At 42.3% G+C, this 13886-nt stretch overlaps 1 protein-coding gene across 4 annotated transcripts in view; it reads left to right on the top strand.

Moving 5' to 3' along the window:
* The window catches only part of fxr1 (FMR1 autosomal homolog 1), a 100595-nt gene that overhangs the window by 61983 nt on the left and 24726 nt on the right, over positions 1 to 13886 (top strand). For all 4 annotated transcript variants that reach the window (XM_048541565.2, XM_059651120.1, XM_059651119.1 and 1 more), the window contains exon 12: positions 6939 to 7137. In XM_048541565.2, the coding sequence (XP_048397522.1) occupies positions 6939 to 7137 (199 nt within the window). The remainder of the gene's footprint in view (positions 1 to 6938; positions 7138 to 13886) is intronic.

Below are 13886 nucleotides of genomic sequence, written 5' to 3'. Positions count from 1 at the left end.
AGATTGAATTTGTAATAGTTTCTGGTATCTATATGATTAAAATGGCGTCCCAATTTAATTGCAATGACATAAGAAAATTATGTGAGTGTGAGTGAAGTGTCTGTAGGCTGAATAATAAGTCTCTGCCCGTGATCAAAAGTGTCAGTGTGAGCAAAGTGTCAACAACTGAATAGTAAGTGAAGGGAATGACATATAATCCATTAAAAATGTTATTCCACCTGTTTGATTTGTCTTCAGTACCACCTTTATTTTTATTTCTTTGTAATTATTTCTCTGCCACAGTTAACTGGATTATAAGTTGTTCCCTTCACTTACTAGTCAGCTGTTGGCACTTCACTCACACTGACTGACAGTTTTGATCACCAGCTGAGACTTAGTAGTAAACCTATAGACATGCCACTCGCACCATTTGTATGATGTTTTGGTCTCTGCCTAAAAATTCTGTATTTGTATGCTTTTCTTCACTTCACTTCAACAGATGAAGGGACAGCGTTTTGAAAGATTGTGATTTCAAATAGACCTGTTAGACTATAACCTGGTGTTGTATGATTTACGATCTTCTCCACCCCAGGCCGACACTGGCACCACCTCATCATAAGAAAAGTGAATAGACTGTTGGCACAAAGTTAATTCTGCTTCTGTGCTGTCTGTTGCAGTTTCAAAATCTACTTCTGAATAATTGTCTGAAAATTGCGAGCTGAAATTTCTAAGCAATGGCTATTATATCTGACAAGAGGTTTTTGGTAGTAATTAAAAGCAAAATACTGCAGATGCTGGTCATCTGAATCAAACACAAAATGCTGGTCTGAGAGCTTTTATTAAGAGAGAAACAGAGTTAATGTTTATTAACAGAGTTAACTCTGTAATGTTTATTGTATTTGGATAAAACATGCACCCCAAACCTGATGTTGCTCCACCATAGAACATGTTCAAGTAGACTTGATTCAGAACCCTAGAAGATAAGTTGGTTATGTGCTTTGAATGCTTGTAATTGAAATATGCCTCCTGATTTTGTTTCAAATCAAAAATCGAATTTTGAAATTTTGTAGAAAAAAAACATTGAAAAATGTTTTGTCAAATACTTTGCCAAACCAGTATTAAATGTACTGTAACTCCAATCTCGAAGAGTCACTGAATTCAAAATGTTAACTCTGCTTCCTTCCCAAAACCTGAATTCTCCAGCAATTTCTGCTTTTGTTTCAGATCTCTAGCATGTGCTGTGTTTTATTTTATTTTATTGAAGTACACTGTTTTCCCTGACTTGGATCAATTTTGAAACTTTGGTAAAGGGAATCCAGAATGCATGCATTGGACATATCATGTTGGCCAGGCGATTTACCTGTTGGGCATGGATTGCAGAAAAGAAGCCAATCAAATGAAAGACTGCAGCTGTAATACAAGGATCGAATGAGAATCAGTTTTGTCTGTCATGTAAGATACTTGGTCTGCTTATGAAAGTGCTGATGATGCTGAATCGTATATTTAGTCATTCATTCTCAAACGTAACACGAAGCTGCTCTACGTTCCTCACTTCCAACTCCATTCCCCTTATTTACATATTTCAATTCATTGTGAGGATACCTACCAACAATAAACACAGGAGTAATATAATGGGCCATGTCAACAAGCTAGTATACTTCAAATGCCGAGGTGTTTCTTTTTGAGTGATTGTGTTCCCATCCAACTGGATCTGTTTTTAGCTTTTACAATGGGTGAAAGTCAAGATGCGCAAAGCTTTTAAGGTCCCTATCTATTATAAATAGCCTCTGAAGGTCGACATACCTGAAGGTATGATCATGTCATTTAGGTATTTCTGCAAAAATGTGCCATTGGGCTTCTCTTCTGGTATTTTAATTGATTATATTTGGTTTACCGTGTCCATTGTCCATTATTTGCGATTTTTTCACTTTATTACTACAATAATTTTTAGGCTACCAGATTAACCTCAATTTCTTTTCGAAATAGGAAAACACTACTATTTGTATTACTTGTACCTCAGTGGTTTCCTTGTGCTTCCATGTTTTAGTTTTTGTTATTTAATTCTTTTCCTTAGGGGTTGCTGTTCCTCATTTCGTATTGGTGCACGCTGGTCTTTGAAATTTGAAGTTAATGCAGTTTTGTGCATGAAATTTTCACTCTTGTTAGAAGCATGATGAAATCTGCTCAAGTATAATTTCTTGTCAGCAACTGGACTATCTGTCTGGGATCAAATGCAAAACATACTCAGCTCAGCCTTCATGTCCTATTTGTTACTTTTGGACAATCTGTACTTTTACCACAGTGACCAAAATATTCAAGTTTTTCTTGATTCTCAATTGCTTTTATTCTGCAAAGGGGCATTCCCCGAAGAATATTATCTTTATAAATTGCACTTTGGGAACTGCTGCTCACACCCAGCTTGTGTTTCTGTGGGACTGTGAAAGATGTTGATTCTTTGAGCTTAGCTTTCATACCATTTCGAAGTGAACTGAAAATACAATTTTATTATGTACTGAGATTTTCTCATGGCTCAATATTTTAATTTGATTCAAGTAAATTAGTTAACCAGATATTGACATATGGCACTTCACATTGTGCAAAAGCAAATATTGGCTCAAATTGAGAGATTTGCATCAGAATTCCTATTTCTGTCCCAGAAACTTTCCCACTTCACAGCCCAGGACTTTTCTAGTCAAATTCCTGATGCAAGATTGATCCTGACAGAAGCAGAGCAGCTAACTGCCTAGGCAGTCTAAGGTGGCATAAGTTAACGTATTGGGGTAAAGTCAGGTCAGGTTGGCTGGGGTATTTGGTGGTTCAGTGTCAGTGATTAGGAGCTCACTTTTTTTAGAATTGGACATGAGTTAGACTAGGTTTCATCTTCTAACCTTCTCTGGCTAGCTAGCTGTTAAGTAAGTCAGAATTCTCTATACACGTTTGGGTTCCAGGTGCCAGTTAAGTACCCATTAGAAGTTTGAACTTTCTTTGCAATTACCACTGAGACAGTGTGCCACTGTTTCAGAGTGTCCTGGCTTACGTCTTTCAGAGCCACTCTCTGGTGGTGAGAGGATCTGGTACATTACTTTCAGTTTGAGTTCATTCTTTTTATTCCTGAGCAGAATGAAAAATGGCATCCTTCCTACTAGACATTCTTTGCCCTTCCTCTATCATCTTGTCTTTTTCCTTTGGTCCTGTATCAAAGTTAAACCTCAAGAAATTTTGGATGAAAAAGTGGCTTGAAGGTCGAAGACAGAGGGTGGTGGAGGGATTTTTGGACTGGAGGCCTGTGACTAGTGGTGTGCCACAAGGATCAGTGCTAGGTCCACTGCTTTTTGTCACAAATAGGTAATGTAGATGTGAATATAGAATATTCAATGTTAATAACCAAACCCCCTCTAAACATATTTAGAAGGAGGTAGTTTCGTTTTCTTATTTTCGAGGAAAGTTTAAGATGTTGTGTTCCAGATGCAATTTGACCTGTCAAACTACTAGATTTGAAGCAAAACACACTTTATTCATGCCCTACCATTAAAATATAACAAAAGAAAGGAAATTCGGAAAGCTTAATTCTATTGGAAAACTTGGCAAATAGATTATTTTGCTACTAAACAGTAACTGTTCCAATATAGTACCATCCCATTAAAACTGTTGGCAAATGGCAAGTTCAGAAAATTAGATTGTCTCACATGCAACTCCAGCAGCAGGAGGCAGAAACTTTGGAAAAAAAAATTCAGTTTTGCTTTGTGCAGGCCATGTCATGTCTTATCAACTTGATTGAATTTTTTTTGAGAAGGTGATTTAGGGTACAGCAGTGGATGTTGTTTATGTGGATTTTAGTAAGGCTTTCAACGAGGTCCTTAATGGTAGGCTCATCCAGAAGATTAAGATGCATGGAATCTATGGTAACCAAGTTTGGAGCTGGATGAACACAGCAGGCCAAGCAGCATCTTAGGAGCACAAAAGCTGACGTTTCGGGCCTAGACCCTTCTTCAGAAAAGGGGGATGGGGAAAGGGTTCTGAAATAAATAGGGAGAGAGGGGGAGGCGGATCGAAGATGGATAGAGGAGAAGATAGGTGGAGAGGAGACAGGCAAGTTAAAGGGCCGATGATGGAGTCTGTAGAGGTGAGTGTAGGTGGGGAGGTAGGGAGGGGATAGGTCAGTCTGGGGAGGATGGACAGGTCAAGGGGGCGGGATGAGGTTCGTAGGTAGGAAATGGAGGTGAGGCTTGAGGTGGGAGGAGGCGATAGGTGAGAAGAACAACGGGTTAGGGAGGCGGGGATGAGCTGGGCTGGTTTTGGGATATCGTGGGGCAGGGAGAGATTTTGAAGCTTGTGAAATTCACATTGATGCCATTGGGCTGCAGTGTTCCCAATGGCATCAGTGTGTCCGCCTGGGAGCCCTGCAGCCAAATGGTATCGGTTTGGATTTGGGCAGCACGGTGGCTCAGTGGTTAGCATTACAGCCTCACAGCACCAGGGACCTGGGTTCGATTCTAGCCTCAGGTGACTGTCTGTCTGTGTGGCGTTTGTACATTCGCCCCGTGTCTGTGTGGGTTTCCTCTGGGTGCTCCGGTTTCCTCCCACAGTCCAAAGATGTGCAGGTTAGGTGGATTGGCTGTGCTAAATTGCCTGTAGTGTTCAGGGGTGTGTGGGTTATAGGGGGATGGGTCTGGGTGGGATGCTTCAGAGGGACTTGTTGGGCTGAAGGGCCTGTTTCCAGACTAGGTAATCTAATTTAATCTAATCCTCTCCACCTATCTTCTCCTCTATCCACCTTTGATCCACCTTCCTCTCCCCCCCACTCCCTTTTAATTCAGAGCCCTCTCCCCATCCCCCTTTTCTGATGAAGGATCTAGGCCCGAAACATCAGCTTTTGTGCTCCCAAGATGCTGCTTGGCCTGCTGTGTTCATCTAGCTCCACACTTTGTTATCTTGGATTCTCCAGCATCTGCAGTTCCCGTTATATCTGGGATCCATGGTGACTTGGCCGCATGGATTCAGAATTCGCTTGCCGATAGAAGACAGAGGATATTGATGGAAGGGTGCTTTTCAGGCTGGTGGTATGTGACTCATGATGTTACAGGGATCCTACTGGGTATATGATTGTGATATGTATTATCACAATAATATAAATGACTTGGATGAAAATGTAGCTGGGTGGATTAGTAAGTTTGCAGATGATACGAAGATTTGAGTTCTGCACGGCGTAGAAGGTTGTCAAGATATAGATCAGGTGCAGATATGGGTAGAGAAATGGCAGATGGAATTTAATCCAGGTAGGTGTGAGCTGCTGGGAGATCAAATGTTCAGGAAAAATATCCAGTTAATAGCAGGCTCTAAACAGCACTGATGCACAGTAGGATCTTGGGGTTTAAGTCCATAGCTTCCTGAAAGTGACCATGCAAATAGATAGGGTGGTAAAGAAGGCCTATGGCATGCTTGCCTTTTTGGCAGGGGGAATTGAGTACAAGAGTCAGGATGTCATGTTGGAACTTTATAAGACTTTGGTTAGGCCACATTTAGAGTATTGCGTTCAATTACAGGAAGGATGTGGAGGATTTGGAGAGGATGCAGAAGAGGTTTACCAGGATGCTATGAGCTGTAAGGTGAGGCAAGAAAAACTCAGGTTGTTTTCTCTGGAGTGGCGGGGGCTGAGGAGAGACTTGGTAGAAGTCTATAAAATTGAAGTAGGGTTGACAGTCTACTTTGAATTTTCAATAGCTAGCTCTACACTTCTGTCTTAAAACATTGGAAAGTTTGCAGCTGACGCTAAAATCAGCAGTGCAATGGACAGTGAAGAAGGTTATCTCACAGTACGGTGGGACCTTGAGCAAGTGGGCTAATGGGCTGAGAGGTTTTTTTTGCAGAATTCCAGCAGCATGGTAGCAGGCTATTTGGCCTATCGAGTCCACAGTCTGAAGAGCATCTTGCCTAGATACATGCCCGTCACCCCTCCCTGTATGTACCACGGTATTTCCCATGGCTAATCCACCTAATCTGCACATTCCTGAACTGTGGGAGGAAACTGAAGCACCTGGAGGAAGCCTACGCAGACACGGAGAATGCGCAGTCTCCCCACATAGTGGCTCACGGCTGACATCAAACCCAGGTCCCTGATGTAAGGCAGTAGTGGTAACCACTGAGCCTCCATGCCACCCAGTTTAATTTAAAAAATTTAGATGTTGCATTTTGGTAAGGTAAATCAGAGCAGGATTTAGACAGTAAATGGTAATGACGTGTGGAATTTTGCGGAACAGAGGGACGTTGGGCTGCAGGTTCATAGTCCCTTGAAGGTGGAGTCACAGGTAGACAGGGTAGTGATGAAGACGTTTGGTTTGCTATAGGAAAGATGTTGTGAAACTTGGAAGAATTTAGAAAAGATTTACAAAGATATTGCCAGCATTAAACAGTGTAAGCTGCAAGGAGAGGCTGAATAGACTGGGGCTATTTTCCCTGGAGTGTCAGAGGCTTGGTGGGGGTTGTGGGGTGGTTACCTTTTACAGAGGTTTATAAAATCACAAGGCACATAGAGTGAATACTCAAGATCTTTTTCTCAGGGTAAGAGAGTCCAAAACTAGAGGGCATGGGTTTATGGTGACAGGAAACAGATATAAAAGGGACCCAAGGGGCAGCTTTTTCATGCAGAGGGTGGTGCATGTATGGAATGAGCTGCCAGAGGAAATAGTGGAGGCTGGTATAGTTGCAACATTTCAAAGGCATCTGGATGAGTATGAGTAGGAAGAGTTTAGAGGAATATGGGTTAAATGCTGGCAAACAGGACTGGATTAATTTTGTACATCTGGTAGACATGGACGAATTGGACCAAAGGGTCTGTCTCTGTGCTGTACAACTCTGACTCAATAATTTTCCATATCATTAGTATCACTCAAACAATACCATGACTTGCTGTGTTGGGTAGAGAGTCAGTGATTTAATTTGATTACGTATGCCTGTTTTAGGAAGTGGAACAACTGAGAATGGACCGTTTGCAAATTGATGAGCAGCTTCGACAGATCGGTATGGGATATCGGCCAGTGACAAGTCGGCCAGAGAAAGATAGAGGTTATATTACCGATGAGAGTACTGCTTCCTCACTTCATGCTAGCAGATCCTATCGTGGCCGAGGTCGTCGAGGTCCAAATTATACTTCTGGTTATGGTAATTTCAGTTCTTATTTTTTTCTTCTTAGCCAAAGCAATAAGATACTTTATCTGGCGAGTAATTGTTCAATAGAGTATGGTTGTAAAATGATTGTTTACATAGAAGATGTGAATCTGTTTTAAATTAAGAAGGAAAAACTGAAAGAACTGCAGGTACAAAAACAAATTGCTGGAAAGGCTCAGCAGGTTTGGCAGCATCTGTGAAGAAAAATCAGTTAACATTTTGGGTCCTCAGAACTGATGGTAGCTAGCAAAATGTCAGTTTATATACCGAAAATAGGGTGGGAGGGGAGGGGTAAGGAATAAATAATAGGTTGGGATACAGCCCAAGTAGAGAGAAGAGCAGTTGGATAGACAAAGGAGTTGATAATGATCTGGCTAGGAGGGTGAATAGCTGTTAATGGGGATTGCTAGCGACTAACAAAGATAGTGTGTAATGGCGGACTGTGATAACAAGGTCTGGTGTGTGGGGTCAGGTGCTAGGGACAGTTTAGGCCCTAAAATTATTGAACTCGATATTGAGTCCAGAGGGCTGCAGGGTCTCCACGTGGAAAATAAGGTGTTGCTCTTCCAGCTTGTGTTGAGCTTTGCTGGAAAACTGCAGCAAGCTAGAGACTGAGCTGTTGGCAAGGGAAACAGGGTGGTGTGTTAAAATGGCAGGCAACTGGAAGCTCAGGGTCTTTTACATGGGCAGAACATAGATGTTCTGTGAAACAGTCCTTGAGCCTATGCTTCATTTCCCCAGTGTAAAAGAGACCACATTGTGAGCAGCATATGCAGTAGACTAGATAGGTGAGGTGCTGCTTAAATGGGCAGATGTTGAACCTTGGGATGTTGTAGTGGAAGGTGCAGTGGACCTCTCTGAGGTTTATGGGAGGAAGGAGAGATTTGTGCCAGGGTGTCCGGTACGGAACAGTCCCTGCAGAAGGTGGACAAGGGAGGGGAGGGGGAATGTATCTGGTGGTGGCATCATACTGGAGGTGGCAGAAGCAGTGTTTGATAATCTTCTGGATGTGGATGCTGCTGGGATGGTAGGCAAGGACAAGGGGAACCCTATCACTGTTGCAGGAGGGAAGAGTGGGGTGAGGACAGCAGTGCAGGAGATGAGTCAGACCAGTTGAGGGCCTGTTGACAGTGTGGCTGGGGAACCCTTGGTTGAGGGCGAAGTTGGAGGTTACTTGCCAAAGTTGGCCTTGTCTGAACATATGACATGGAACAGAGAAGCTGAGAGAACGGAATGGAGTCTTTACAGCAAGCAGGTTGCGCGTATGTATAGTCCAGCTAGCTGTGGGAGTCAGTGGGTTTACAGTGGATATTAGCAGCCAATCTATTCAGAAGAACATAAGAACTAGCAGCAGGAATAGGCCTTCTGGCCCCTTGAGCCTGCCCTCCCATTTGATAAGATCATGGCTGATCTTTTTGAGACTCAGTTCCACTTACCCGCCTACTCACTATAATCCTTAATTCCTTTACTGTTCAAAAATTTATCTAGCCTTGCCTTGAAAACATTTCAGTGAGGTAGCTTCAACGACTTCACAGGGCAGGGAATTCCACAGATTCACAATCCTTTGACTGAAGAAGTTCTTCCTGACTTCGGTCCTACTTCTGCTTCCCTTTATTTTGAGGCGATGCCCTCTAGTCCTAGTTTCACCTGCTAGCAGAAACAACCTCCCTGCCTCCACCTTATCTATTCACGTCATAATCTTATATGTTTCTCTAAGATCACCCCTCATTCTTCTGAATTCCAATGAATATAATCCCAGCCTACTCAGTCTCTCCTCATAATCCAGCCCTCTGAATTTTGGAATCAACTGAGTGAATCTCCTTTGCACCCCCTCCAGTGCTAGTATATCTCTTAAGTAAGGAGACCAAAACTGCACACACTACTCCAGGTGTGGCCTCACCAGGACCCTACACAGCTGCAGCATAGCCTCCCTGTTTTTAAACTCCATCCCTCTAGCAATGACCGACAAAATTCCATTTGCCTTTTTAATCACCTACTGCACCTGTGATCCCACCTTCAGTGATTCATGCACAAGGATACCCATGTCCCTCTGCACAGCAGCATGCTGCAATTTTTCGTACCCATTTGGCATGATTTGCGCCATCAACTCATCCACCTTGTTCCAAATGCTCCGAGCATTCCGATAAAGTGCCCTTATGCCAGTTTTTGCACCTTCTTTTTGGGTCCTATTTACCTCCATTACTAACAGCTCTTGAGCTCTCCTCTTTAACTTTTTTTTCCTAATTTTCAATGGAGTTGAAGCTTCCTCATCACCTGCTAACCTGCTGCTTTGCCTTACATTTATATGCTTAATTCTCCCTCCGCCTCCTCTGCTGCCTTTCCCTCCACACGCCCCCCACCCCACCCCCCTCACTTACTAGCTTGAAGTCTTATTGACCATCCTATTTACCCTTTTCACCAGAACACTGGACCTCGCCCTGTTCAGGTAGAGCCCATCCCAGCGGTATAGATTCCTCCTCCTCTCAGAACTGATGCCAGTGCCCCATGAAAAGGAAACTCTCTTTCCCACACCACCTTGATCCTCACCTCATCCTGCCAAACTTCATGTCGCTCGGGCAGCAATCCAGAGACCTTGAAGACCTTTTTTTTTCATTAAAATCTTTAAAAATTTTGTTCCTAGCTAGTCATAATCCCAAAACAAATCATTTTTCATAGTCCTGTCTACATTGTTAGTACCTACGTGGACCACAACAACCGGATCCTCCCCCTCCCTTTCTCATATTCTCTCAAGCCGGTGAGAGATGTCTCCCACCCTGGCACTGGGCAGGCAACACACCATGTAGGATTCTCTATCCTGCTTGCAGAGGATACTAGCTATCCCCCTGATGATGGAATCACCTAGAACTACAATCTGTCTTTTTGCTTTCCCCTCTTTGAATGGCCTCCTGGACCATGGTGCCATGGTCAGTTGACTCATCCTCCCTCCAGCCCTCTCCCTCATCCACGCAGGGAGCAAGTGCCTCATACCTGTGGCACAACGTCAAGGGCTGCGGCTCCTGTGGTCCTGTCTGTAGGGTCCCTCTACCTGCCTTGCTCTCAGTCTCACACTGCTGTCCCTGCCTGCTGATCGAATTGATATTAGGTAATCTGCCAGGTGTGACTGTCTCCTGGAACACAGCATCCAGGTATTTCTCCCCCTCCTGGATGTGCTGCAGTGTTTGGAGTTTGGATTCCAGCTCTTCAGTTTTGAGCTGGAGCTCCTCAAGCAGCACACACTTGCTGCAGATGTGGTCACTGCTGTTCTGAATGGGATCAGCTGGCTCCCACAGCATACAGCTACAATACATCACCTAGCCTACCATCTCTACATAATTAAGTAATTTTTAAATAATTAGCTTTTTTTTTAAGTTTTGCAGTGTTTTCTGCACCAGTAAGTTTACTCCGTTATATAGTTAGACTCCAGCTTTGCCTTCTGACCTGCTCCCAGACAATTTGGCATCTAGGTGACCACCCTGAAAGATAACAAAGATGAAGGAAAAAAATGCAAATAGCTTACCTGCTCACTACGTTTAGTCGTTATTATTAAGTTAGAGGAAGTGGAAGGGTGGGAGACACTACACGCGTCAGTATGTTGCAATGTTATTGGAGACAAAACTCGAGAGCGTGCTGTTCGGTGTCACATGGCACCGAGTGCTGATCTCAGGATGCAGAGAGAGTGGCTGCCTGTGGAACTTTGAACACTTCTGAGATACCTGTGATCCTAGAAGGATTCAAATCATGAGGGATGAAACTTCAGTTGGAATCTGCATGGGGTGGGTGAGCTGGAGGAGAATGGCAGTTGTGTCAGTAAGAGGTGAAATGTTGCTCTAGGGAAGGGGTTAATTGTAAAAGAAAGGTAGCTTTTACTGAAACCAAAAACAAAAGTTCCTGAAACTGGGAGAAGCAATATCAAACTGGAGAACAGAATTCATGGTCTGTGTGCTTTATCTCTTCACCCTGAAGCAGTGGCTCCTCGTTCTCGAGTTTGTGGCAATCTTCAGTATGATATTAAAATTCACTGTCCTTATTCCTTAATCAGCCTAGTAGTTCACTTGGATTTTCTCCAGAATAAACAATTAAAGGTTATTTAAACTTCTTCACAGATTAAACGTTTTGAACTATGAATCTGTTAATGCTGTGGAGACATGGTGGTTCAGTGGTTAGCATTGTTAACTCAGCGCCAGCTACCTGAGTGTGATTCCATCCTTGGGTGACTGACTCTATGGAGTTTGCATGTTCTTCCCATGTCTGTCGATTTCCACCGGGTGGTCCAGTTTCCTCCTGTAGTCCAAAGATGTGCAGGTTAGGTGGATTAGCCATGCTAAATTGCCCACAGTGTCCAGGGGTGTGCAAGTTGGGTGGATTAGACATGGGAAATGCAGGGTTACAGGGAAAGGGTAGAGGGATAGGTCTGGTTGGGATGTTCTTTGAAGGGGCAGTTTGTTGGGTTGAATGGACTGTTTCCACACTGTAGGAATTCTATGATCCTATAAATATACAGCATTTAACAGAATTTAATGTATTTCAGGTGTAGCTATACTAATTCCTCATGCAGTTGGCTTGTCAGATTGAGTTTATGTTCTGCCCTTTTCAGCTAAACATTTCAAGTACTTATTAGAACTAACAAGGTGTAGAGCTGGATGAACACAGCAGGCCAAGCAGCATCAGAGGAGCAGGAAGGCTGATGTGTTGGGCCTAGACCCTTCTTCGGAAATAATATTAAAATTCACTGTCCCTATTCCTTAATCAACCTTTCTGAACACTGTTATCTTCAGAATCTATTTGCATCACTGTAATTAGTTTTGGACCCTGAACCTCTTCAACAGTTTGGCGTGTTTAAAAGTCTAGTTAGAAATTAAATCAAAAAACCTTTCTGAAGAAGGCTCCAGGCCCAAAACGTCAGCCTTCCTGCTCCTCTGATGCTGCTTGGCCCGCTGTGTTCATACAGCTCTGCACCTTGTTATCTCGGATTCTCCAGCATCTGCAGTTCCTACTATCTGTACTTATTAGAACTGTTTGAATAAAGGAACAGCAGTAGGTCTTTCAGTTCTTTGATCCTGATTCACATACAGTGAGATTTTACCTGCTGTGTACTTAATGACTGCTGTTCAAGTCTTTATCTTTTACCTGACAGCGTATTAATCTTGGTTTAAATTTCAAATGGCACATATCCACAGCCTTTTGAAAGATTTCCACATGTGCGAATGATGTTTTTTTAATTTCACTTCTAACTAGACTCAATTAAACATGCCAAAATCCACTGTTGTTGATGAGGTTCAGGGCCCAAAACTAATTGCAGTGATGTAAATGGATTCTGAAGACTAAAGTATCACTTCCTCACTCCCCTATTTCAGTCTTCTTTAAGGCTACTACTTTACAAAGTAAATGCAAGCATTAAGATCATTAAACAATTTATTTCTCCTTTTACAGTTTTTTAAAATCTAAAACCATATAAGAAAATATTCTACTTAATCTATCTTGGAATTTGAAAGTGGTTGAACTCATACATGCTAATTTTGAATACCACCTGCAATAGTATCACCCACTCATTCTGCCTGTCTCTTTGAAACTTCAAATTCCTAACTGTACCACTTATGCGCTTCCTAATTGGGTGTTATCTCCAAACTAGGAGAATGAGTTCTTAAGTTTTTTTAGCAAAGTCATTGCGATCCTGAACAAGGGAATTACTTTAAGAAAAAGAAAAATCTGAAATACCAGTTACTTACTGAAAGAATGGAGGCACAAAATTCCACTGTTTTAAAACCATTATTTTACCATTCAAGAGTCAAACAAAGCAAACATTGAATAATATGCTCGGAATCCTTTATGCTTATGCTAAAGGTTGCTGAGTCATCTTTGCATCTAATTGCCTCTGTAGCCATTATCAGAAACCTTGCTGAGATCTAAGCAGAAGGAATCTAAAGTTTTCTGTTCTTTAAAATCTAAAAACCTCTGACAAACATCATTAAATCAGCTGCTCAAGAACACTGACTGACTGACCGACCGACCGACCGCCAGTTACTCTGTTATATCTGTACAGATTGTTATTTTTATTCTTCCACTGTTCAGGATGCTTTCCAACATTTTACCCACAATTTGTTTTAGGCTCACTAGTGTCAAGATTCCCAAATAATCCTTTTGCTCCTTTATTAAAGATTTTAGGGTTACAGTAATTGAAACTATTTCTTAGGGTGTGGGTGTCACTTTTTGTATTCTCCTTAAATTGAGTAGCTTGTCAGACCTTCTCAAGAGTGGTTAAGAATCAATCATGTTCTTCAGTCTTGAGTCCCATGAGTGGCAAGTTGGGTAAGGAATGGCAGAGTTTCTTTCCTGAAGGATACTTAGTGAAACTATCGATTGTTAAAATTGTCACTATTACTGAGACTAGCTTTGTTTTATATTTATTGACTATTTTTAAATTCTAGCAGTTGCCATGGTAGAATTTGGACCCATGTCCCTAGAGCATTAGCCTGTGTCTCTGGATTACTTATACAGTTAGAATAGCAGTGCATCTCACTCGGTCAGCACCGCTCACACTCTCTGCCTTGTTGCCTCTTGGTCATTCCTGTCCCCAGCAAAAAAAAGATATATTTTCTTGACACGTTACTTGGACTATACCAGTCTAACATTCTACAAAAGCATAAATAGAAATCATTTTGTACTTCAGAATACAAAACCAAGATGGTGGCCTTTACTTTGGTAAGACAAAATGCCACCCTAAACTTCATGAAAATGTTGGGCAA

Source organism: Stegostoma tigrinum, chromosome 14 (assembly GCF_030684315.1).
Source record: "Stegostoma tigrinum isolate sSteTig4 chromosome 14, sSteTig4.hap1, whole genome shotgun sequence".
NCBI lineage: Eukaryota > Metazoa > Chordata > Chondrichthyes > Orectolobiformes > Stegostomatidae > Stegostoma > Stegostoma tigrinum.
Note: the sequence above shows the minus strand (reverse complement) of the source record. Positions and strands in the feature narration are given on the sequence as shown.